The sequence below is a fragment of the Patella vulgata genome, chromosome 6 (assembly GCF_932274485.2).
Source record: "Patella vulgata chromosome 6, xgPatVulg1.2, whole genome shotgun sequence".
In the NCBI taxonomy this organism is placed as follows: Eukaryota; Metazoa; Mollusca; class Gastropoda; family Patellidae; genus Patella; species Patella vulgata.
In genome coordinates this window covers 9,722,579-9,746,468 of record NC_065884.2, presented here as the reverse complement: position 1 = coordinate 9,746,468, position 23,890 = coordinate 9,722,579, and the positions used below count along the sequence as shown (strand labels likewise).

At 38.3% G+C, this 23,890-nt stretch overlaps 1 protein-coding gene across 1 annotated transcript; it reads right to left on the bottom strand.

The window, feature by feature from the left end:
• Nucleotides 1-13,858: 13,858 nt before the first annotated feature.
• LOC126824216 (PR domain zinc finger protein 14-like) lies at nt 13,859-23,525 on the bottom strand (the record flags this gene model as incomplete). The annotated part of the gene is made up of 8 exons (XM_050553400.1): nt 13,859-14,044; nt 15,557-15,667; nt 16,277-16,403; nt 16,928-17,057; nt 19,939-20,215; nt 20,605-20,765; nt 21,936-22,028; nt 23,489-23,525. Coding segments are annotated over 8 exons (1,122 nt in total), but the record flags the coding sequence as incomplete, so codon positions are not given.
• Nucleotides 23,526-23,890: the final 365 nt, after the last annotated feature.

Sequence of the window (23,890 nt, the reverse complement as noted above, 5' to 3'; positions counted from 1 at the left end):
ATATGCGACCACCTGTTACATTATGTATATATTAACAGAGGGGTCACGGCGGCTAAGTGGGTAAGACTCCGACTCGCTAACCTAGAGGTCGGGTATTCGATCCCTGTATTGACCGAGAAAGTTCATCTAGATTTTCCGGCGTGGTTCCCCCCTTGTCAGTGATGCAGGACGGAGGCCCTAACAAGGGGAGCTGTCTAGTCGTTCGGATGGGACGAAAAACCGGGATGATTAATGACAATCTAGACTTGTCGCTTTAAACTTTTAATTACTTTATAATAAGTTTATTATTGAAATTCACGAAAGCAAATCCATATTTATCTAGATGGGCTTTAAGTATAGTTTAATGGTCGAGAGCGAGACATTAAGTAATATATTGATACTGCACGAGGCGTTAGCCGGGTGTTGTTTCAATAATCATATTACGCTCGAGACCATTAAACAACTTAAAGTTACAATTTCATATTTTCTAAGAAAGTCAAAACATAATTATTTCTATGTCTTTTGCTCAATAGGTTGTCAACTCACTATTATACGATCATAGGTGTCATTCTCACACTTAAAACTCATTTACACCGGAAATAATAACACAATTACCTCCCAATTACCTCCCTTGTTTTCTATTCTCCACCATGGAGTAGTTGTCCTCAAGCGTTTGAATTTGAAGATGAAAATGATATTTTTGCCAATTTCTCAACTGGCTATAGTGAATTATAGGATTAATAGGATTATTCTTTAACAAGGTAGGACTGTTTTATAGATACCATCTATTTTAAGGCTTTATTTTAATAAACTTAAAAATATGAAATTGCAACTTTAAAATACAGACACTGTCCCGCAAGTGCTTTTCAATGAAATACGTCACGCGAGTCCAATATCTCATCTAGTATAGATAATGTACGAATGTCAAGTTGCCCGTACAATATTGGAAATAATGTTACGCCAACGTCAAAGGATGACGTAGCATCTGTATTTTAAACATTACAGAGCGGTAAGTAAGATCCCCAGTAAATCTGTGACTAAACAGTCGCGCGACAATCCCCGTGAACGCCTGTGTAATATAAAAGAACAGTTCTAATACGTTTATAGCTGGCAACTGAAGACAACCCGACATCACGACATTTTTAACTCGACACTACGAGATTTTCACCCGACACCACGACATTAAGAATGTCGTAATGTCGCGTAAAAATGTCGTATTGTCGCGTAAGGACGGGATTGCACACGTCTGTCTGAACGGGGTGATAGGGTTACAAACTAATTAGAACTAGTAGAAATAATTGCGGGCGTATTGGGAACGAGGAATATACAACGAGTTACAAACGAGTTAAATCTGACTACGGACGGGTCTGGACAGCTTGGATATGACGAGATGGGCGTATTGAGGACTTTTTATGATTGTATTATAGACTTTATGTACAGATTCTACCCGTACTACAACCCGTTTTACGATTTTCCAGAACTTGTTTGAGCCTTTTTGGTGTGATGGGGGGCTTGACCTATCGGTTGTCACACAAGGCTACAGTTCATTGTGGTTGTTAATCATCAGGGATTCGTTAAAATAATTATTTCTTTCTACTTCCTGGTGTATCAAATATTTCACACTTGGTAAATTTATTGAAATTATAAGGTATTCGGCAGTCTGCTTCTATTAAGTGAAATTTGGAACTGGTATTTGATTTTGAAAACGATATATGGGAGATAACTCCAGATAGTGCCGTTCACACATACGGATGAAGACTAATAATGAGTCTATTTATAACAATTTATTTCTTTTCTACTATTTGCGTCTTTAGTATAGCATTTTGTTCGGACTTTATGGGCTAAAATCGATGAAGAATGTTTCCGTTTACATTTTCTGTCAAGTTTTGGTGAATATTCACGATTTCGAGAAAAAAGGGTCGAGAAGTAAATAGATATGAATACGGGAAATTACCTATTTAAATGGCGTCTCAGTCTACAGATTCCTTAAATCAGGCGTAGCAAAAAAATCAAGATGGTCAACCCCCGTAAGTTTTATTATCAGACGATTGTGACATGTTGGACTCCTTATGGTAATTAAGATTAAAGGAGCTAAATCGCTCATATTCGGGGCCTAGAAATCTGATTGTATATACACTGATTTACATTCAATTGTTTGCGTTTTGACTCTAATTTTAAATCAGTTATGTCCAGCGAAATACGGCATTGAGTTAGAGACTTAGCTACTTTAAGCTCATCCGAATGTTCAAACAAATGTTATAGACCAAGACCGAGTGTTCGATCCCTGCACTGGCCGAGAAAGTTCATCGGATTTCCGACGTGGTTTCCCCGTGTCAGTGGTGCAGGAAGGATGGTCTGGCAAGGACAGCTGTGTAGTCGTTCGGATGGGACGAAAAACCGAGGTCACGTGTATACATTAGCGTGCACGTAATAGATCCCTCGGCAGTTGGAATTCGATATAAGAGTAGACCACAGTGTCGCTTTTCGGGCAAAATTTTCCCTCATAGCACACTGCATGACGTATGCCTGTCTTCATTAGCCCAGTCAAGAATATTGCAAGTTCCGGAGTCCAAAGCTGTTAGAATCTCTAAATTAATATCCATATTACAAAAATGCATTATGTCACATTAGATATAGAGATCATCTCTATTGTTATAATAATTCAAAAATAGATGAATAAGTTGACAATATCGGTCAAATTACTTCCATGAAAGTTTGAAGTTTTGACAAGACATTGCATAAATAGTTTCAGTGATTGTGGCGGCCAAGCGAATATTCATTGCTGATCAGTGTGGGATTTTCAATAATATGATGGTTAAAACGGCAATGTCGCATCTTCGACTTGATTTTGTCGCGTCTCCGAGTCTCCGTTTTCGCTATATACTACCGAAAGACGAAGATGCGAAGCTGCAATAATCGCAGACATTTTGTCGCATAGCCTTCGTTTTTGTTTTTCTATTGTTTTTTGTTTGGGGGGGGGGGGGGGCGGTGATGTTGACGACGAAGAATAAAAAAAATGACCATCTTCAGTCATCATAAGTCTAAGATAATATGGAATGTTATTCAAAAAAAAAAAAGATATTCAGAGAAATAAGTACTTTAGTCTTAAAAACGGAGGAAAGGTTTAGTAGTTCGCGGGGGGGGGGGGGCGTGGGCGTGGATGGTCGAATGGGGTTAGCACCTGTGCGCTGTATCATAAGGTCCGTCAGTGAGTTAACTGGCGTGGTTTCGATTCCGCGGGGTTGTACGTGCCCCAAGTTCATGTGTTTGTGTCCAGTTCAAGACCGTGGTTCCGATTCCTTGGTTGTAGGGGCACCTGCTCAACCTCGTGGGTTTCCTTCGGGTCCTGGTTTGTGTCAAGTGGACTTTAAACCCATCTCTCTCTCTCTCTCTCTCTCTTCTCTCTCTCTCTGTTTCATGGATATAGCTTAAACAACTCGCTATAAAGATTGGAATAAACCTTCCTAATCTCTGTCACTACGACAAACATTTCTTGATCGTTATGCTCCCCTGATTACGACTCGATTATCTAGTGTCGTTATCTTCGCCTTATATTACTTTTAAATTGAGAATTAAAGGCACGAGCACAAACAATGACTCCCAGGGGCTGTCATTGGATCTTAATGGCTTCCTCTAAGCTCGAGAGTTATAGCCTCGATTAATGAGTTTAATCATCACGAACAGTCGCAGAAACCATACTGTTTACTTCATACAGACGGGTCTTGATGACCAAGAATGTTAGTCCAGCGACAGAGAGAAATCAAAGCTAAACGAAAACTGAATGTAGGAGGTTAAATCGGTTGAAATCGAATAGCAATGAAAATAAAACCCCAGCTAGGTTTTTATTACAACCATAACGTCGACCGGTAATGAGTATGCGCATCCACGGAGGTAAGGACTTGGCGTGTTGCCCGAGGGGAGTATTTTTATTTTTACGGTAATTAGGAGTGTTTGCCTGACGCGTAGTGATAAAACTAACGGCAATACGCACAACATATGGTGAAATATTTAGTTGAGCGACAGGAACTATTTTATATTGGCTTTATTTGTTTAAACCGATGTTTATGATCTAGCGTTTATGTTATTTTGATCATAACTTTAGGTTAGCGATTATCATAAAGGACAGGGGTAGTTTTCGGTCAACACGCGGTCATGTTGTCGTGCTACAACCCCACCACCCCGCCACGCTTTGTTTAGTAATTGTATTTCCCTAACTGATTCTACATAAATATCTACATTTGAATATATAATTACCAAAGTGCTTAACAATGCATTATTCGAGAACGGAATCTGCCTATTGTGGGCCTTTCTTTAGGCCTGAAATGGGATATAAAATATTAATTAGACATTTATTAACAAAACAAGACCATAATCAACTCTCCATGGCATCGGATACTCGAGATTTAACTAGATTAGAATGGTTCGCTTTTTAAAAATTTAATTTAAAAATGGGAAAGCGAGGCTAAGTCTGGAATGTACCAGTACCCTGGTTACCACTATGCACACATCCTGTCAAAACTACAAACAGTGATAACTTGGCTCAGAATAAACTAATTTGAATAAAATTTTCAATATTTTGTTTTTAACATCTATTTTCGAAATATTATAGCAAGAATGACCAACTCTTTATTAAACTCGTAACTAATGTATCTTTAACTAAAGTTTAAGTAAAACTGCCTTTAGCATCATGGACATACCTGGTGACAACGAGGATTTCTAACATAGCTACCCAGGGGGTAAACTTCGCCTACCCAGGGGGGTAATTTCGAATACCCAAGGGGTATATTTACTGATTCTTGACATGTACATAATCTTTTTAAAAAATCAATAAAAAAAATATGAAGTTGAGAAAAAAATAATTGAAATAGCTTTCTTATATACGATTATTATTATTATTATCATTCTCTGAAATAAAAAAAAATTAATATTAAAAATAGTATTTAAAATGTCCGCATTTGTCGATTGTATTTTTATGGTAGAAGTTAAATTCCAAATTACTGAATGAAAAAGGGTGGGGGCACATCGGAAATGTACTGATATGGAGAGTACCGTCCTACTTCCGTCTTCATTAGACCAGGTTAGGAGCAGAACAGTAGGACGTTAAACCCCATTTCATTTCATTTCACCGCCCTACTTTCTGGTCCATCCGACGGATGGGTCGAAACCGGTTTAACATCCATATTTTCAGTAAGAAAATGTAAAATGTCAACACAAATGTACAACTGGCCATTATTGACAAAACAATATTTTGAGAGAGAGAGAGAGAGAGAGAGAGAGAGAGAGAGAGAGGGGACACAAACTAGGTCATTTCGGGGGACTAACACATGGTTCAATTTTATTTCAATAATTCGCTTGCGCGTAGGAGGCCTTGGGCAGTGGGGGGAAACCGGAGAACCCGAAGAAAACCAACGAGGTTGGACAGACGACCCTACTCCTTGCCACGTTCAACCAGGGAATCGAAACCACACCAGTTGTCTCAGTACGCCGTAGCGCTGCTGTCCGAACAAAATTTCCCCCATAGCACACTAGCTGTATGGCGTATGCCCATCTTTATTAGCCCATAGGAGCAGAACAATAGAACGTTAGGGTCCTTTTCATTTCATTTCCTTCTCCTTGTCAAACGTGGGAACGAAACGACGCCACTGGACTCAATGGCACCACCACTCTTTCTCCCAAGATTATAAGACTACCTCAGTGTGAATATAAGCGCCATACTAAACTTACGCAGTCTGTCTACAACTAGCTCCACTTGAGAACATACATTAAGCTAGTTGACCGACATTTTAAGTCATAAATCAGCGATATCAGTCGAAAACATTATGTATATGCCCATTTAATAAATAGTTGTGTGTATGACAGAGCCGAAACGGTGTAAAATAGCATAACAACAGAGTATACTAAGTTTCATATACCTGAAGCAATGGCCCGAGAAATCCCTCTCTGGCCATTGCTGGATTGGCTTCTTATACTTGCGCTTCTAAGGTATACGGTGAAAGTATTTTTCTTCTACATACGGTATTGTTTACATTGTATCTGTGCTGATATCCTCGTTTGTCACGCAATTAGATTTTCTGCAATATTCTGCTATGCACTGGTTAATTGGGTATAATAAAATCGTGAGTCATGACGTAACGTTATATAAACATATTTGGTCCAATTTGGAGCTCTGTTTAAAGTGTAATGATATTGTTACGCAGTTAGCTATTGGTTGTTAATCGGACTATTGACCAGTCATAATTTGGAACAGAAATTTGCTTCCTATACAGAAGTGGTAAGTGGAATTAGCTCTAAATCAAATGTAACACTGCGGAGAGTATGACTAAGTTTGGATTCGTCGGCGGGGAGTCAAAAGGTCGTATCTGGCATATTTTGCGAAATTAACTTTTTTGCTTCTTCAGAATGAGAATTTTCATCTGGTTGTCGTATTTCTAAGCTAATAAAAAGAGGTTTTATAGATACTGTTTCACAATTTCGTATATGGGGTGTTCCAAAAAAAAAAGAAAAATATTAAGAGCGAAAATGTCGTATTTCCTTGAAAACATCAACTTTGTGTCAACCAAAGCATTACATTCAAACGAAAAAATGAAATGAAATGAAATGGAGTTTAACGTCCTACTGTTCTGCTCCTAACATGGGCTAATGAAGACGGGCATACGCCATACAGTGTGCTATGAGGGAAATTTTGCCCGGACAGCGGCACTACGGCCTACTCTTATATCGAATTCCAACTGCCAAGGGATCTTTTACGTGCTCGCCAATGTGTACACGGGACCTCGGTTTTTCGTCCCATCCGAACGACTAGACAGCTTTCCTTGTCAGCCCCTCCGTCCTGCATCACTGACAAGGGAGAACCACGCCGGAAAATCTGGATGAACTTTCTCGGCCAAAGCAGGGATCGAACACCCGACCTCCAGGCTAGTGAGCTAGAGTCTTACCCACTTAGCCACGTGATCCCCATCAAACGAAAAAAGCCAGTATTGTTTTATGGTTAAATACCTATTATTGAAATTATTATTGAGCCTCTACTGTGTGAAATCTATGAAATTGAAGCAGTTAAAGGTGAATATTTTCCTGAGATACGTGTTTGCTGTATAAAATTACAAATAACTAGCTTTCATTCCTCATTTCTGCACTAGATGTTGAGCTTGATATGCGCGGATAGTTTACATACTGTTTAAATGGCTTCACATACATTTTGTACATAAATATTTGAGAAAAGCTTCAGAAATACGAGATTTTGACGTGACGGTTTTGATTCTTAACCTCTATGCTATTTTTGGCTCTCCTGCACAATTTCGCAAAATCCAGATATGACCTTTTGACTCCCCACCGACGAAATGGCGGCCATTCAAGGTAGCGATCTATTCTCGAAGTTGGTTGTCCTCTGTGTTCAGAATTTATCAGCGTCTGAACAACATATCATACTGCCCTCTTATCTATTTATTACTGATGTGGATCTTTTATACATTATTTTTCATCTAGGTGTAATATAATCACGTTAAGTGGTTAATCAGCCAGAAGGCAAGGTGGATATTATAGTATTTTATACCTGATTATCTCCCCTTCATCTACTCGTCATACCTGTGCTGATGAATGAACTGCACGTGACAGGTAGCTATTATCAAAGGTTATAAACTAAAGATGAAATGAACTGATATGGTTGACACATATCTTCCGGGTATGACAGGACCTGTAGCATGAAACATCCCTGCCAGGGATAGGAGTGATTTTCATAAGCTGAGTGGTTGTTTAATGGGGCGTCACAAGTTAAGACAATTCGTCTCAAATCATTTTAATATCCAATCCAAGCCTATTCCCCGGTTTTGACCCGGTAAAATCTAACAATTAACGTCCACTGCGGATTTTGTCATGGTCGCGAGATGTAAATAGGGTTAGGGCACGTGAAATGAAATGAAATGGGATTCAACGTCCTACTGTTCTGCTCCTAAACTGGGCTAATGAAGACGGGCATACGCCATACAGTGTGCTATGAGGGAAATTTTGCCCGGGCAGCGGCACTATCGCCTACTCTTATATCGAATTCCAACTGCCAAGGGATCTTTTACGTGCATTCCAATGTATACACGGGACCTCGGCTTTTCGTCTCATCCGAATGACTAGACATCTGGGATGAATGACTAGACATCTGTCCTTGTCAGGCCCTCCGTCCTGCATCACTGACAAGGGGAAACCACGCCGGAAAATGTGGATGAACTTTCTCGGCCAATGCAGGGATCGAACACCCGACCTCTAGGGCACGTGATTGTTGACGAGAATGTGGGTTAGTTCTAGGTCCAGGGGTAGGTTTAAGAATTTGGAGGAGAGGTCAAGTCTCTCGACACAAACACTGACCGTTTTAACCCATTTAACGTCACCGATACTGATCGTACATTTGGCAGACAATACGTAATTATTCTGGGCTTAAGCGACCCCAGAATGTATTCACGTTGATTATTTAGCATTTAAACATACATTATGCAAGAGCTAAATCTTCCTATTGTAGGTCTTTCTTTAGGCCTGAAATGTTATCTAAATTATTAATTAGGCATTAATTAACTTATCCAGACCATAATCAACTCTCGATGTCATCGCTAGTATGCGATGTTTTTTGGATTAGGTTCCGATTTGCTGTTCGACTTCCATTCATAACTTAATCATGAAATGGATAATCGAGACTATGTTTTTCATCGTACCGACTTTAGTAATTATGATCGAGACTATGTCAAAAATTCAATCGCTAAAATCTCGGTTCAGGGTGGACCAATTTGGCTGAAATTTTCAGCAAATTCCCATTACATTATCTAGTTTTTAGCTATTATAGTGAGAACTGCCAACCCGTTATCTAATTTAATGACATACAAAACGACTACACCAATGGTCGATGCCCTCTCGTATTCAATCGGATTAAAAAGATGCCATCAATAGATTTTTCCAACCTTTAAGACTCCGGCATATATCGTCTTCATAGGGGGATAGGGGTGGGTTGGATGGCCGAATGGTTAGCACGTGCGTGCTGTATCATAAAGCCTGTCATTGAGTCAACTGGTGTGGTTTCGAATCCCCAGTTGTACGTGACAAGGAGTAGGGTCGTCTGTCCAACCTCGTGGGTTTTCTCCGGGTCCTCCGGTTTCCTCCCACTGCTAAAGACCCCTACGCGCAAGCGAATTATTGAAATAAAATTAAAACCATATGTTAGTCCCGAAATGACCTAGTTTGTGTCGAGTGGACGTTAAACCCCATTTCTCTCTCTCTCTCTATCTTTCTCTCATCGGGGAATACGGGTGGTGTGGCAATTTATCCGCAGTGGGTATTGAATGTATCTTCTATCTACCCGAACGACATATCCTCTATAATTAGAGAGTCGCTGTGGCTGATAAGGCACTGGGCAGCGAAAATTTATTGCCCACCCCGCCACACACACACCCACACACACACACACACACACACACGTAAGAGCATGCGGATTACAGGGGTGGGGTAAGGAACGGCGTCTTGTCGTTCGAATGGTCCGAAAAGCAGGGAGACCGTATGCAAGTCATCCTCGGTATCCATAGTGGTCCGTTCTCCTCCATGGAATTCGATGAAGGGGAGGCGACAGAATATCCGTCGTAGCCTTTCATTTCAGATATACAATTATTGATGGCATTCTGAACATCAGAGACACGTTATTCTTCCTCTCTTAAGCATTCACATGGGGTGCTTTTCTATTGGTTGATGTAAAATGAGAAGGCTCGTCAGGTTTCCATCGTACATATAACTGAGTATGTTTTTATTTCTGGTGTGGGGGTTGGATGTCCGAATGGTTAACATGTGCGCGCTGTATCATAAGGTCTGTCATTGAGTCAACTGGCGTGGTTTCGATTTCTCGGTTGTACGTGACAAGGAGTAGGATGGCCTGTCCAACCTGTTGGGTTTTCTCCCGGTCCTTCGGTTTCCTCCCACTGCTAAAGAGCTGTACGCGCAAGCGAATTATTGACATAAAATTGAACCATGTGTAAGTCCCGGATTGACCTAGTTTGTGTCGAGAAGACTTTAGACCCGCATGGTCTAAACGTCCGTCTATCGTCGATTCGAACGTCTTTGTAAAAAATTTTCAACCATATACCCTAGTTAGAACAATGACATTGTTGACGGACGTCCGGGGCGAGTTAGCTACAAGGACGAAGAGTTTGGGATATTTAAAAATTGTTGGGCGAGTTAGTCGGTTTCGAGAAGGTTGACCATGTCCATAGGTATGTTCGACCATAGATGTAGAAATATACCAAAAACCACCTGGTTATTATTAGGTATACATTTCGCAGATTATCCGAAACGCTAGAGCGTGTTAGTTCTCTGTACAAGTTTTAGGTCTTCATAAGTATGGACCCAGGGGACTTATTCACGAGTAGTTGAACTAAAATATTTTAAGAATTAGACATTTCATTGGCTAAGAATTAAACTCATAGTACAAATGTAACCACAGCAAAATCGAATAAAGATTACCTCGTTACCACAGCGGTTATAAATAAAGATTACTCAGTGTTTACGAATAAAAATTACCTCGTAACTACAGTGTTTACGAATAAAAATTACCCCGTAACTACAGTGTTTACGAATAAAGATTACCTCGTAACCACAGAGTTTACGAATAAAAATTATCCCGTAACCACAGAGTTTACGAATAAAGATTCTACCCCGTAACCACAGTGTTTACGAATAAAGATTCTACCTCGTAACCACAGAGTTTACGAATAAAGATTCTACCTCGTAACCACAGAGTTTACGAATAAAAATTACCCAGTAACCACACAGTTTACGAATAAAGATTCTACCTCGTAACCACAGCGTTTACGAAAAAAAAATTACCCCGTAACCACAGAGTTTACGAATAAAAAAAAATTACCCCGTAACCACAGAGTTTACGAATAAAAAAAAATTACCCCGTAACCACAGAGTTTACGAATAAAAAAAAATTACCCCGTAACCACAGAGTTTACGAATAAAAATTACCCCGTAACCACAGAGTTTACGAATAAAAATTACCCCGTAACTACAGTGTTTACGAATAAAAATTACCTCGTAACCACAGTGTTTACGAATAAAGATTACCCCGTTACCACAGAGTTTACGAATAAAGATTCTACCTCGTAACCACAGTGTTTACGAATAAAGATTACCATGTAACCACAGTGTTTACGAATAAAGATTACCCCGTAACCACAGTCTTTACGAATAAAGATTACCTCGTTACCACAGCGTTAAATGATTACCTCATAACCACAGCGTTTACGAATAAAGATTTCCCCGTAACCACAGAGTTTACGAATAAAGATTACCCCGTAACCACAGAGTTTACGAATAAAGATTACCCCGAAACCACAGAGTTTACGAATAAAGATTACCCCGTAACCACAGAGTTTACGAATTATGATTACCCCGAAACCACAGAGTTTACGAATAAAGATTACCCTGTAACCACAGAGTTCACGAATAAAGATTACCATGTAACCACAGCGTTTACGAATAAAGATTACCCCGTAACCACAGCGTTTACGAATAAAGATTGTATTTATAAAACCTTGGCCCTCGTGGATACAGTATTTATGATATAGGGTTACCCTAACCCCACTGTAATCTTTATTAGGGTTACTCTCTACCCTAACCCTAATGTGGCCCCGTCTTCATTAGCCCAGCATAGGAGCAGAACAGTAGGACGTTAAACCCCATTTCATTTCATTTCCCTAATGTGGTTACGAAGGACCTCTTTCAAAATTATAAACAATTCATATTGTTAATACCGACTAGTCAATTTTTAAAAACATTTATTTGCACAATAAAACAAATAAATAGTTATATACGATAACAATATACACTTATAACAATATTTACATTCTTAACAAATTACATTAATAATAATATTTATATACTCGACCTGTTCTATTATAATATTATATCAGACAGAGAGAGAGAGAGGGAGGGGGGGAGAGGGAGTATAATATTTATATTCTCGACATGTTTTATTATAATATCATAACTTTACTATGAGAGGAAGAGAGAGAGAGAGAGGGGCGAGAGAGAGAGAGATGGTTTTTTTGGGGCATTTCTTGATTTCCATTGTCGAACCCCATGTTTTCTATAATATTACCAAGAGGCTATTAAAACATTGACCAAAATAGAATAATGTCAAACGTATAGCGATATTATTATAGCTGTATCAATGATATGGGTGTAATATAAAGGTAATTCGTGTAGGTTTTTGACCGTTAATTCGTGTTACGCGGATTAAAATGTGCTATGCCAATAACGTATTTCGTTTAAGAATGAGAACAAATGTGGCTCAGCGGGTTAGACGCTGACTCACTAGACCAACAGATGCCGGGTTTCATTCCCAGTGTTCGCCGAGAACCTTCCTCGGGTATTTGCAGCAAGGTTCCCCACTGTCAGTGGGGCCTGGGGAGGAACAGAGCCTAGTCTTTCATATGGGACGAAACACCGAAGTAAAAGACCCCTTTGGAAAAGGTAGTCGACAAAGAGTAAACACACTGCATGGGGTATGCCCCTTTTCATTGGCCCGGTTGGTTCAGAAATGTTGGACGTTAAACTCGAGTTCACTTCGTTTAAGAACATAATAATATCACTCTGGGGATGCTTCAGACTGCAATTGTATGACAAACGTTTTACGCGTGAGTAAATTGGAGAGAGAGAGAGAGAGAGCGAGAGAGAGAGAGAGAGAGAGAGAGAAATGGGGTTTAACGTCCACTCGACACAAACTAGGTCATTTCGGGACTAACATATGGTTTAATTTTATTTCAATAATTCGCTTGCGCGTAGGGGTCTTTAGCAGTGGGAGGAAACCGGAGGACCCGGAGAAAACCCACGAGGTTGGACAGGCGACCCTACTCCTTGCCACGGAGTAAATTGGAATGCCATAGTCATGTTAACATGGTCCGTTTTTGGTTATATTTTGCTATTGGTTGTTGCCGTTGGTCTATGACGTGGATGGCATGCTGGAACTTCCGGTTAATCCTAGCCATGGCGCAACAGCTGATTGGTCTAAAATAAAAACAAAAAAAAAACAACATTTATTTTATTTTATTTTATTTTTATATTTTTATTTATTTTATTTTATTTTCATATATTTTTTTTTATTTTATTTTATTTTCATATTTTTTATTTTATTTTATTTTTTATTTTATTTTTTTAATTTAATTTAATAATTTAATTTAATTTAATTCATTTAATTCATTTAATTCATTTATTTATTTTATTTTATTTTATTTTATTTTATTTTATTTTATTTTATTTTATTTTATTTATTTATTTACAAACACAAAAGGCTTTAGAATCTGTCCACATCTTAGAAAAATCGTAGACGCCGGACTCTCGATTACAATGTACCAGGTTCGAATCCTGGCGTGGGTGGAGAAGAATTGTTGGATTGTTCAAGTCAGGTATCAGATGTTAGTATCCAGTTTACCTTTTGTTGGAAGGTATAACAAAAATTTTCCTTACAGTTAGACAGACTTGGATTCCTTCTAATCGATTCCTATTGTCATTTATTTGGCCGATGTTCTGTTATCTGTATTGTTACAATCGTTTGAGTTTTCAAGTCAGGTTCCATTTGTCCGGAGTAGCGCCGTGGGGTTAACTAGAAACTGCTGCCTAGTTACGGACCCAGACCCACCCGTGTAGAACCCTTGCCAGTTGGAATCTGATGATGAAACGCTGCTGTCCAGGCAAAATTCTTCTCAGTAACAGAATTATTGTGCTGATCAGACGTTAATCTCCTTTGGTCGTACAGATGCACAGTGTACGTCTGGATGATCTCAAATCAAGTTAATAGCGTGTTGGGTTATTTCTAACATATCTTCCAGCTATCTCTTATATAAATATACAAAATTTATGACTTCATATGCCTAAACTGATACTTACCCACGTGACATCTCTGGTGTATTTTAAGGTCAAGTTGACATGTGAACTCCTGTTGACAAATTTTGCACGGAAAAACTTTATCACGTGTGTGTGTTCTCCTCACGTGACTGTCATGTGCTGCATGTGAAGCGAACGCCTTTCCACAGAATTTGCACTGAAAAAAAAATCCGAAGAAGCGTTGTTTATATATTTCCGACCCAACTTGACATTCTTCACGATAATATCGTTTGTAATATTGTTTATGTTTTTTAAAAAAAAAACCCGATCTGAAGCCAATCATTATTCCAATGCCGCGTTAAATAGCCATTATTCCAATGCTATAAAAGAATAAACCCTTGCTGTTACTAAGGACAGCTAACTGTAACTGACCAAGGCAATCTGACAGGGGCGGGTCCAGGAATTCTTGCAGGAGGGGTTTGCCAGGTTCCTGAGACAATGTATCTCTTCTTTTTTTTTATTTGGGGGGAGGGGGGGTCTCTATCGTCATTTTGGCGTATATACGTATATATACTGAACATTTTAAAGAGAGAAATCCAACACTCCGTTTGACGGCAATTTTTTGTTATGAATTAATATGATGACATGATGCTATTAATAGGATCACACTGTGATTCAATTTCATTGATGCAAAGCGTTAATTGTGGTATCACGTACTATGTCTATATGATTAACTCGCGCTTTGAATGCCCGTCCTATCCCACCATCTGAGCATACAGCACAGGACCGTGAAACTTTTCTCATAAAAAGGGTTGTTTTAAAAAAAATATATGTAGCTGAGCAGGGGTGGGGGGCCCTCGACCCCCCCCCCCCTGGATCCATCCCTGATCTGATTAAGTCACGGATCCTATTAGTCGCAGTGAAATAAACCATAGTAATTGTTATTCACAAATAGTGTGTTATTTCATTATATCCCAATTACTAGATACCATAAAGAACCTATTTCTATTCGTTTATATAATTCAAATTCTGTTGTACTTGTCTTCACTACACCAGCATCTGGAAGGGTGTCCAAAAACCCGCGTTCTGTGTGATGAGAGGGATTGGCCAATCAAATGAACTGTTGAGTCGAATTCTTGTCCTGTGCCTCACGGAACTCTGGGTAGACATTCTCAGCGATAGAAAACATAACAAAGCAAATGTTATATTTCCGAACAGCCACTTGAAACATCGATGCTTATTAGTTAATCGCATTACTAACGTCAGAGACACAACATCGCGCATGCTCCCCTTGACGCTATCCAAAGTCCACAAAAAACTAAACGAAATGAAACATAGATCTAATTAAAAGAAATTTAATCAGACTGACCAAGGAGAAAGTGAAGATGAGCCATTGTACGATGATTACGTTAGGGTATCTACGCAAGCAGTCAATGAAGTGGTACGTAAGTCTGGCGTGTACTTTGTGAATCGGGTCACGACTCGACTAAATGACTCAAGGTATCACCGCAACACGGTCAATCATAACATTAAGAAGATGGTATTTACCTTAATAGTTGTTAATCAGAATGTTGTCTGATATGTATCAAGGTATCAGATCAACACGGTAAACCAAAACAGTAAGAAGATAGTATTTACCTTAAATGGTCGTTCACCAGAATGTTGTCTGATATGTATCAAAGTATCAGATCAACACGGTAAACCATAACATTAGGAAGATGGTATTTACCTTAAATGGTCGTTCACCAGAATGTTGTCTGATATGTGTTCTAAGTATACTTGATGCAGTAAATGATTTACTACAATATACACATTTATAGGGTCGCTCACCACTATGTACCTAAAGATAGACAACAAGACAAACATTAATTATACATATCGTACCTAAAAATAGACAACAAGACAAACATTAATTATACATATCGTGAATAAACAGAATATGATAAAGGGTGGGGGTAAGTCTACGTGGATATTCCAATCTGGCCGAAATGATTGGGGCTAATTAGTGTATAAGTGGCCTTTACCTAATCAGTTTACTTTACTCATTCAGAGTCGACCCTATTCCTTGTCACGTACAACCGGGGGATCGAAACCACGCCAGTTGACTCAATGTCAGATCTTTACCTAATCAGTTCTCTTTACTCACTCAGAGTCAACCCTATTCCTTGTCACGTACAACCGGGGGGTCGAAACCACGCCAGTTGACTCAATGACAGATCTTTACCTAATCAGTTCTCTTTACTCACTCAGAGTCGACCCTATTCCTTGTCACGTACAACCGGGGGATCGAAACCACGGCAGTTGACTCAATGACAGATCTTATAATACAGCCCGCATGTGCTTACCATTCGGTCATCCCCCCACCCCCCCCCACCCCACACACACACACACACCGAACATAAAATAATAATAATAAAAAACAAAGTTTTGTTATTTTATTACTACTTACCCGCATATGTTTATTCAAACTTGATGACTGGCTAAAACTTTTAGCACAGACACTGCATTTATGTGGACGATGCTTCTCATGCACGTGTAACACATGAATTCTCAAACGATCTCTTTTCTCAAACGATCTGGAAAACAAATAATAACATTTCAGTGAAAATTGAAAAGGCAATGCATGTAAAAAAAAACCCAAAACAATCAGCTTTCTGTCGGTTCATCCCAAATCCATTTAAACATACATTATGCAAGAGCTACATCTGCCTACTGCAGTTTTTTATTCGGGTCTAAAATGTTTTCTAAATTATTAACTAGACATTAATAAACTGATCCAGGTCGTAATCAACTCTCGATGGCATCGGATTTCTCCGATATTAAATAGATCAGAACAGTTCAGCCATATTTTGATTTAATCTAAAAATGGAGAAGCGAGACTTAGCTTCGAACAACCAGTACGTTGGTTGAAATTATTGCATACGTTATGTCAAACCTTCAAAGGCTAATATCTTCGCTCGCAATAGAGTAATTTGAATGAAATTTTTAAATTATTCATTTTACATTATCTATTTTCGAACTATTATAGCAAAAATGGCTAGTTCTTTATCTAAATTTTACATAATGTATCTTTAAGAATTGAGTATTTTTCTATATTTACCTGGCACAGAGATGACATGGGAACTTCCTGTCTCCCTGGTCAACACATTTAGTATATTTAAGATGTTTATCTCTGTAATATTGATAAGCGAAAACTTTGCCACATCGTTCACACTGATATCCTTCACTATCTAAAATATAAACATAGCTTAAACATGCATTATGCAAGAGCTAAATCTGCCTATTGCAGGTCTTTCTTTAGGCCTGAAATGTTATATAAATTATTAATTAGACATTAATTAACTTATCCAGGCCATAATCAACTCTCGATGGCATCAGATTTCTCCGATATTAAAAAGATTAGAATGGTTCAGCGATACTTTGATTTAATCAAATATGGAGGACCGAGAGTTAGCTTCGATTATTGCACACGTCTGTCAAACCTTCAAAGGCTAATATCTTCGCTTGCGATAGAGTAATTTGAATGAAATTTTCAAATTATTCCTTTTACATCATCTACTTTCGAACTATTATAGCAAGAATGGCTAGTTCTTTATCTAAATCTTACATAATGTATCTTTAATAAACACTGCTATAGTCCTATCAAACATTAACACTGATATCCCTCACTATCTAAAATATAAACATTGCCGACATCAACACAAGCTTTTCGATTGTTCGTCCTCGGAAGTAAACTTGCCCTAAAAACTATATTTCCTATATAGGAGGCAGACCACCATTAAATTTCATCATCTCGGTACCCACGAATTGTAGTTCGTCTATTTATAGCAATTCTCTCTCTCTCTCTTTTCTCCCCCTTTGCATGCCCATTTGTGTTGATTTTTTGGTCTAGAATAGACGAAAAGGGTATGAATTAACATTTTCTGCCAGGTTTTGGTAAATATTCATGATTTTGAGGCGGAAGGATAAGACGGTTATCAGGTTAGCTACGGCGATATGTACGGCAACTAGTTACATGTTTTTAGTATGCTTCTTCAAGTTTGTGTATCTCAAAATTTTGGTGGTCAACCTCGTACAAATTTTAGTGCAAAGACATGACCATTTGTTCCTCTGTCTGTAGTGAAAAGCATTCAGCCCAACGAAAATTTGGGGAAAAGTTGGAGGTGGGCAAAGAGGCCAGAATTAACATTGAAGTCAATGGGGAAATTAATGGTGGTCTGCCTCCTATATAATACAACTAAGATATAGGTCTAGTAGTATTCTATTTTTAGACTTGCGTGTGCGGAGGTATATTTTGTCCGGACATCCTAAAAATAGGCATGGCTGCTTTTATTGGCTACAATATTTTCACATTTCTTCGAAGTGGCGGATCACCCATATATATTTTAAAAACCCTTTGGGAGCCTTGATTCAATTTTTCAGAAGGCGACTTTTTATTTTGATTTTCAAATTTTTATACTGCCACGGGTGAAAATGGAGATGCTTTAATTTATTCTACAGATTTTTATACTGCGATTTTTTTAAGAGATCAGAAACAAAAGGGGTCTAATAGAATACAAACCCTAGAATTGAAACTTTCAACAGTCATGGCGCGCATTCTCTTGGATTAGTGTTTATGTTCCCTGTTCATTGCATCTGTTTAATATTCCTGAGAAGATTCAAAATCAGAAGTTAACAAGATTCCTAAAGCAAGAAATAGAATCCGTGTTTTATTGTTCTAACCAATGTTTACAACATAGCCGAACAACATGTAGAATCTTAAACCGTTTCTTATTCTCCCCCTGGGAACGGAAGTCATCATGGCTGTCGTATTTACCGCCTTTTCTAATCTCGTGAGCGACCAGAAGTCGTAGAGCTAGATTAGCGAGGAATGAGAATAACGCGCAGACGACATTCGACATCAATGACGTCAAATCATGACGATCATCCCGCCTCGATTAACCAGGTCACAAAAAGTCGTAAAGCGGCCATAAAAGAGGATAGATGAAGACAGTAGCAGACAATAAACTATTACTGATTCCTAGTTAATAAGATAGAACGAATCTAATTGGACCTCCTGATAGTTCTATCATCCTTACGAGTCTCAAAGGATATGATTGGTGAAAACCCTCTCGAACTTAAGACCCAATAAATAAACAAGACGAATAATTGCGCTGGGTTTTATCGACGTGTTTAATTATTTTACTGATCTTCACAGCATCTTTCTCGTCTTGAAGAGAGAAAGACCAGCCCTTGAGATTTTTTTCTGCAGTAATCACCCACAATACAATCGTGTAAAATTCTTTCAAAAGGGTCTACCCTTATCCACGGGTTAATTCGTCTTTATTGTCCATCAAATATGGTGAATGATACTTCCTGATCCATGTCCGAATATTGTATATATGAGAATGATCTCGGAGTTTAGAACACTATTGCCATGCTAGGGCCTAATAATTACGGTTTAATAATTATGATAGACTTTAGAATACTATAGCCATATTAAGTTCAAATAATTATAATATGGTTTAAAATACTATGGCCATATTAGGGTCTAAAAATTATAATATAGTTTAAAATACTATGGCCATATTAGGACATAATAATTATAATATAGTTTTTGACTTTAGAATACTATAGCCGTATTAGGGTCTAATAATTATAATATAGTTTAAAATACTATGGCCATATTAGGACATAATAATTATAATATCGTTTTTGACTTTAGAATACTATAGCCACATTCGGATCTAAAAATTATAATATAGTTTAAAATACTATAGCCATATCAGGACATAATAATTATAATATAGTTGTTGACCTTAGAATACTATAGCCATAGTAGGACCTAATAATTATAATAGAATACTATAGCCATATTTGGGCCTAATAATTATAATATAGTTTAGAATACTATAGCCATATTAGGGCCTAATAAATATAATAGAGTTTAGAATACTATAGCCATATTAGAACCTAATAATTATAATAGAATACTATAGCCATATTTGGGCCTAATAATTATAATATAGTTTACAATACTATAACCATATTAGGGTATAATAATCGTAATACAGTTTAGAATACTATGGCCATATTAAGGTCTAATAATTATTTTAAAAAAAAGAATCTTACTTTCTACTGTCGGGATTGACGGCATGCCATTGTTTCCTTCCGTGCTTGGGAGAGTTAGGGGAATTCCCATAAAGTGCATGTATCCTTCCCCATACCACACTAACAGTTCACAGCCCGGATTTACATCACGTGACGTGTAGTAATACACCTCATCTCCTTCCTGTACAGCATGCACGTTCTGTTCATTAATATGACGTGCACAGTTTAAATAGGACATCCAACTTCCGGTAGAACCTCTACCATCAATAAAGTGACTTAATTTACCATCATTAAAAATCTAAAAAGCAAAATGACAATTTTTAATTGATCCAAATATATCTTGGATTGAATAATTCAATTTCTCAGTTTGAGCGGAAATATAAAACAAACCCGGTTATCATTTATTTAAATATATTAAATATTGAAAATGAAGATGGTGGTTTCGTTATGAAATGACAAACTCTAATACTATGGTAACAATATTTCCTTGACATTAGAAGGAGGTTCGTCTACATATTTCCTTGACAATGGGGCAGTTGGAATTCGACATCAGAGCAGGCCGTAACGGCCCTGTCCGGGCACAATTTCCCTCATAGCACACTGTGTAGCGTATACCCTTCTTCATTAGCCCAGTCAGAGCACAACAATAGGACGTTAAACACATTTCATTTAATTCAATTTACCTACCTCCCACATGTGTGTGTTATCGTCGAATGTTTTAATCTCGCTCGTGTTAACGACCTTTCCTTTAAAAGGCCCGAACTTAGTCCCTTTAACTATCACAGATTTCTTACAAAATATACCAAAATGTACAATACCACCAATATTAGTTTGTGACAGTACCAAACCTGAAATATAGTAGTAGGAATATATAGGTTATTTTGATACTAACATGTAAATTAATCATACATTATGCAAGAGCTAAATCTGATTATTGCAAGTCTTAATTTAGGCTTCAGATGATATAGAAATTATAAATTAGATCTTTATTTAAACAACAAGCCCAAAATCAACTCTGTAGACCCCCGGATGGCTCGGCTACAGCTCGGATTTAAATAGGATTTCATTAATTGATTAAATCAAATATGGGGCAACCTGATGAAAATACGTCAGTTAGATCGAGGCTAAATGATAGAGTGTATTTAGCGAGGCCGCTGTAGAGCGTTTCCGCATGCCATTGAAAACTTTACTTGATAATCGAGATATGTAGGTGGAGTTAACGCCTGTCAATCAAACGATCGGCCAAGGTGAAGACGCATTTCGCTACCATTTCTAGTCAAATATTACAACGATGATAACTATGTTCAGAATAAAGTAATTTGACTGAAATTTTCAATATATTCTTCTTTCATCATCTACTTTTGAACTGTTATAGCAAGAATGGCCAACTCTCTATAAAAAAATCTCCCATGATGTATCTTTAAATGAAAACGTGGTTTAACGACCAACTGTTCTGTACCAAATATACCAAGAGCTCCACGGACTCAAAATATAACAAGAGAGAGAGAGAGAGAGGGGGGGGGGAGACAGAGAGAGAGGGGGAGACAGAGAGATAGAGAGAGGGGAGACAGAGAGAGAGAGAGGGGGGAGACAGAGAGAGAGAGAGAGGGAGACAGAGAGAGAGAGACATACACACACACACAGATGGGATTTAAAGTCCACTCGACACAAACTAGGTCACTTCGGGACTATGGTTGAATTTTATTTCAATAATTCGCTTACTCGTAGGGGTCTTTAGCAGTGGGAGGAAACCGGAGGACGGACTATGGTTGAATTTTATTTCAATAATTCGCTTACTCGTAGAGGTCTTTATCAGTGGGCGGAAACCGGAGGACCGGGTGAAAACTCATGAGGTTGGACAGACGACCCTACTCCTTGTCACGTACAACCGCGAATCGAAACCACGCCAGTTGACTCAATGACAGATCTTATGATACAGCGCGCATGCGCTACCCCCCCCCCCCCATATACTAAAAGCTCTACTACTAGCACGAACACAAATACTGTTTGTAATTTACCTGAAGGTAGATCGTGCACAGGTGGACTAGATCGACAATTTCTCCAGGTAGACATATTTAATTCTTTAGACGGCATCAACATTTTATCCAAACCTGCAATTTACAACAGTTATATTTTAATTAAAAAGTATAAAGAACCAAAGTTAGAACAGTTAACCCATGTGCGGACACGTTACACGAATTCATTGGCGGCAAGAAGGGGTAATCCAAGACCCCCAGACATAAATAGGTTTTTGTATGCATAATTTTATTCGAATACGATCAAACTATAGCTTCACACAAAGACTGAAGAATCATCAATCAAGTAAAAACAATATTTGAGGTATTAACGGTGAAGATATGAATTATAAGGTGTTGTTTGAAACCAACAAAATCTGCAAATAGCGTTATTGTCCTTTCCATGTTGAATCGTCTTTTTGCGGGTACTTTCCCTAGATTTTTTTTCAGATCTAGATTACTAGAATGACCAACACAATATCATCAGTAAGAATGATTCCAAATACAAAACCTGCACTGCGCGCAGAACAGATTAGGCACTTGTAACCAGCAAAATGTTTAAAGGAGAGGGGAGGGAGTCCACAAGACCCCTTGTTTCCGATAATGTAATACTTTTAGTTTCTTGTCAAATGGTGAATGTTACCGCTTCCTCACTTCCGTTCTATTTGCAGCATTATACCCGACATTAAGTAGCTGACAATGTATAAAATTATGAACCGGTTCACCACAAATGTTATGGATATGGTCCTGGGGTCCCGAAATACCCTTTAATATCCGCACAAGGGTTAATCAGTTGTTATAAAAATTATTAATGAACAAATTTGAATTGGATATAACGGTCGTCGCTGAGATGATTGTAAGAGTAGCGCCCAGTTCACAAATTTGAGCAGCATTTTACCTCTTGATTCACCACGGCAGGGAGTTCTAATGACCGAATATCTCCACTATTGTTCATTGAATATTCCTTTAACTTAAAACGGATATGATCAGATTCCTGTTGGTGGAAATTAAATACACGTCGTTAGTCATGGTTTACAAGCCAGCTAACTATCGTCATATGAACTAAGGGCAACTAAACATACATTGTTGGTCATGGTTTACAAGCCAGCTAACTATCATGATATGTACTAGGGGCAACTAAACACACAGTGTTGGTCATGGTTTACAAACTAGGTTATTATCATATTAACTGGGGGCAATGAAACGCACAGCATGGGTCATGGCTTACAATCTAGGTAATTATCATGGAATGAACTTGACTATCATGGAATGAACATGACTATCCTAGATTGCAAAGTCTAATTGTCGGGCAATCGCCTTTTTAGTAATCAGTTAGAAACACAACATGAATGTCCAAATCTCATGTACCCCTGCAGCTTCCACCAAACGAGGAGGGCCATCACCGTTCCATCTATAAATTCCTATACGTGTCTCTAGAAGTCTACAATATTTTTTACCCTTCTCTGTAAAACTACTTTCTAGATTTGCCTAACAATTATATAGAAAAGGGCGGTAACCCTTTTTTTCTCAAAGATTAGACATACAGGTTATCTTACCTTGACTTATATCACCTACACGTATTCCACTTAGCGCGTGAACTCTCTGAATCTGTTGACCACCGACGTCACAAGGGGATTTCCCGTACAGAACGAAGTCGAGGTCTTGATGAGTAAAACAAAACACATGATGTAACGGTGCTGGTGTGCAGAAAAGCAGCCGATTGGCTATTTCGGGTAGGAATCTTGCTGGAATAGGTGGTGGTCTCAAATTTGGTAGACATGGAAACAGTTCTGGTGTGACGTCGGGTCTTGGTGGAATGAAACTGAAAAATATGTGATCATATATTTAAAGGAAACAAGGTTCTTCTGTGTTTTTTGTGCTGGATAAGGCTTGAAGTCGGCAAAACTAAGATATTGTTTTATTAGCGCTGATGGTACAAAACAATATCACTACGCGAC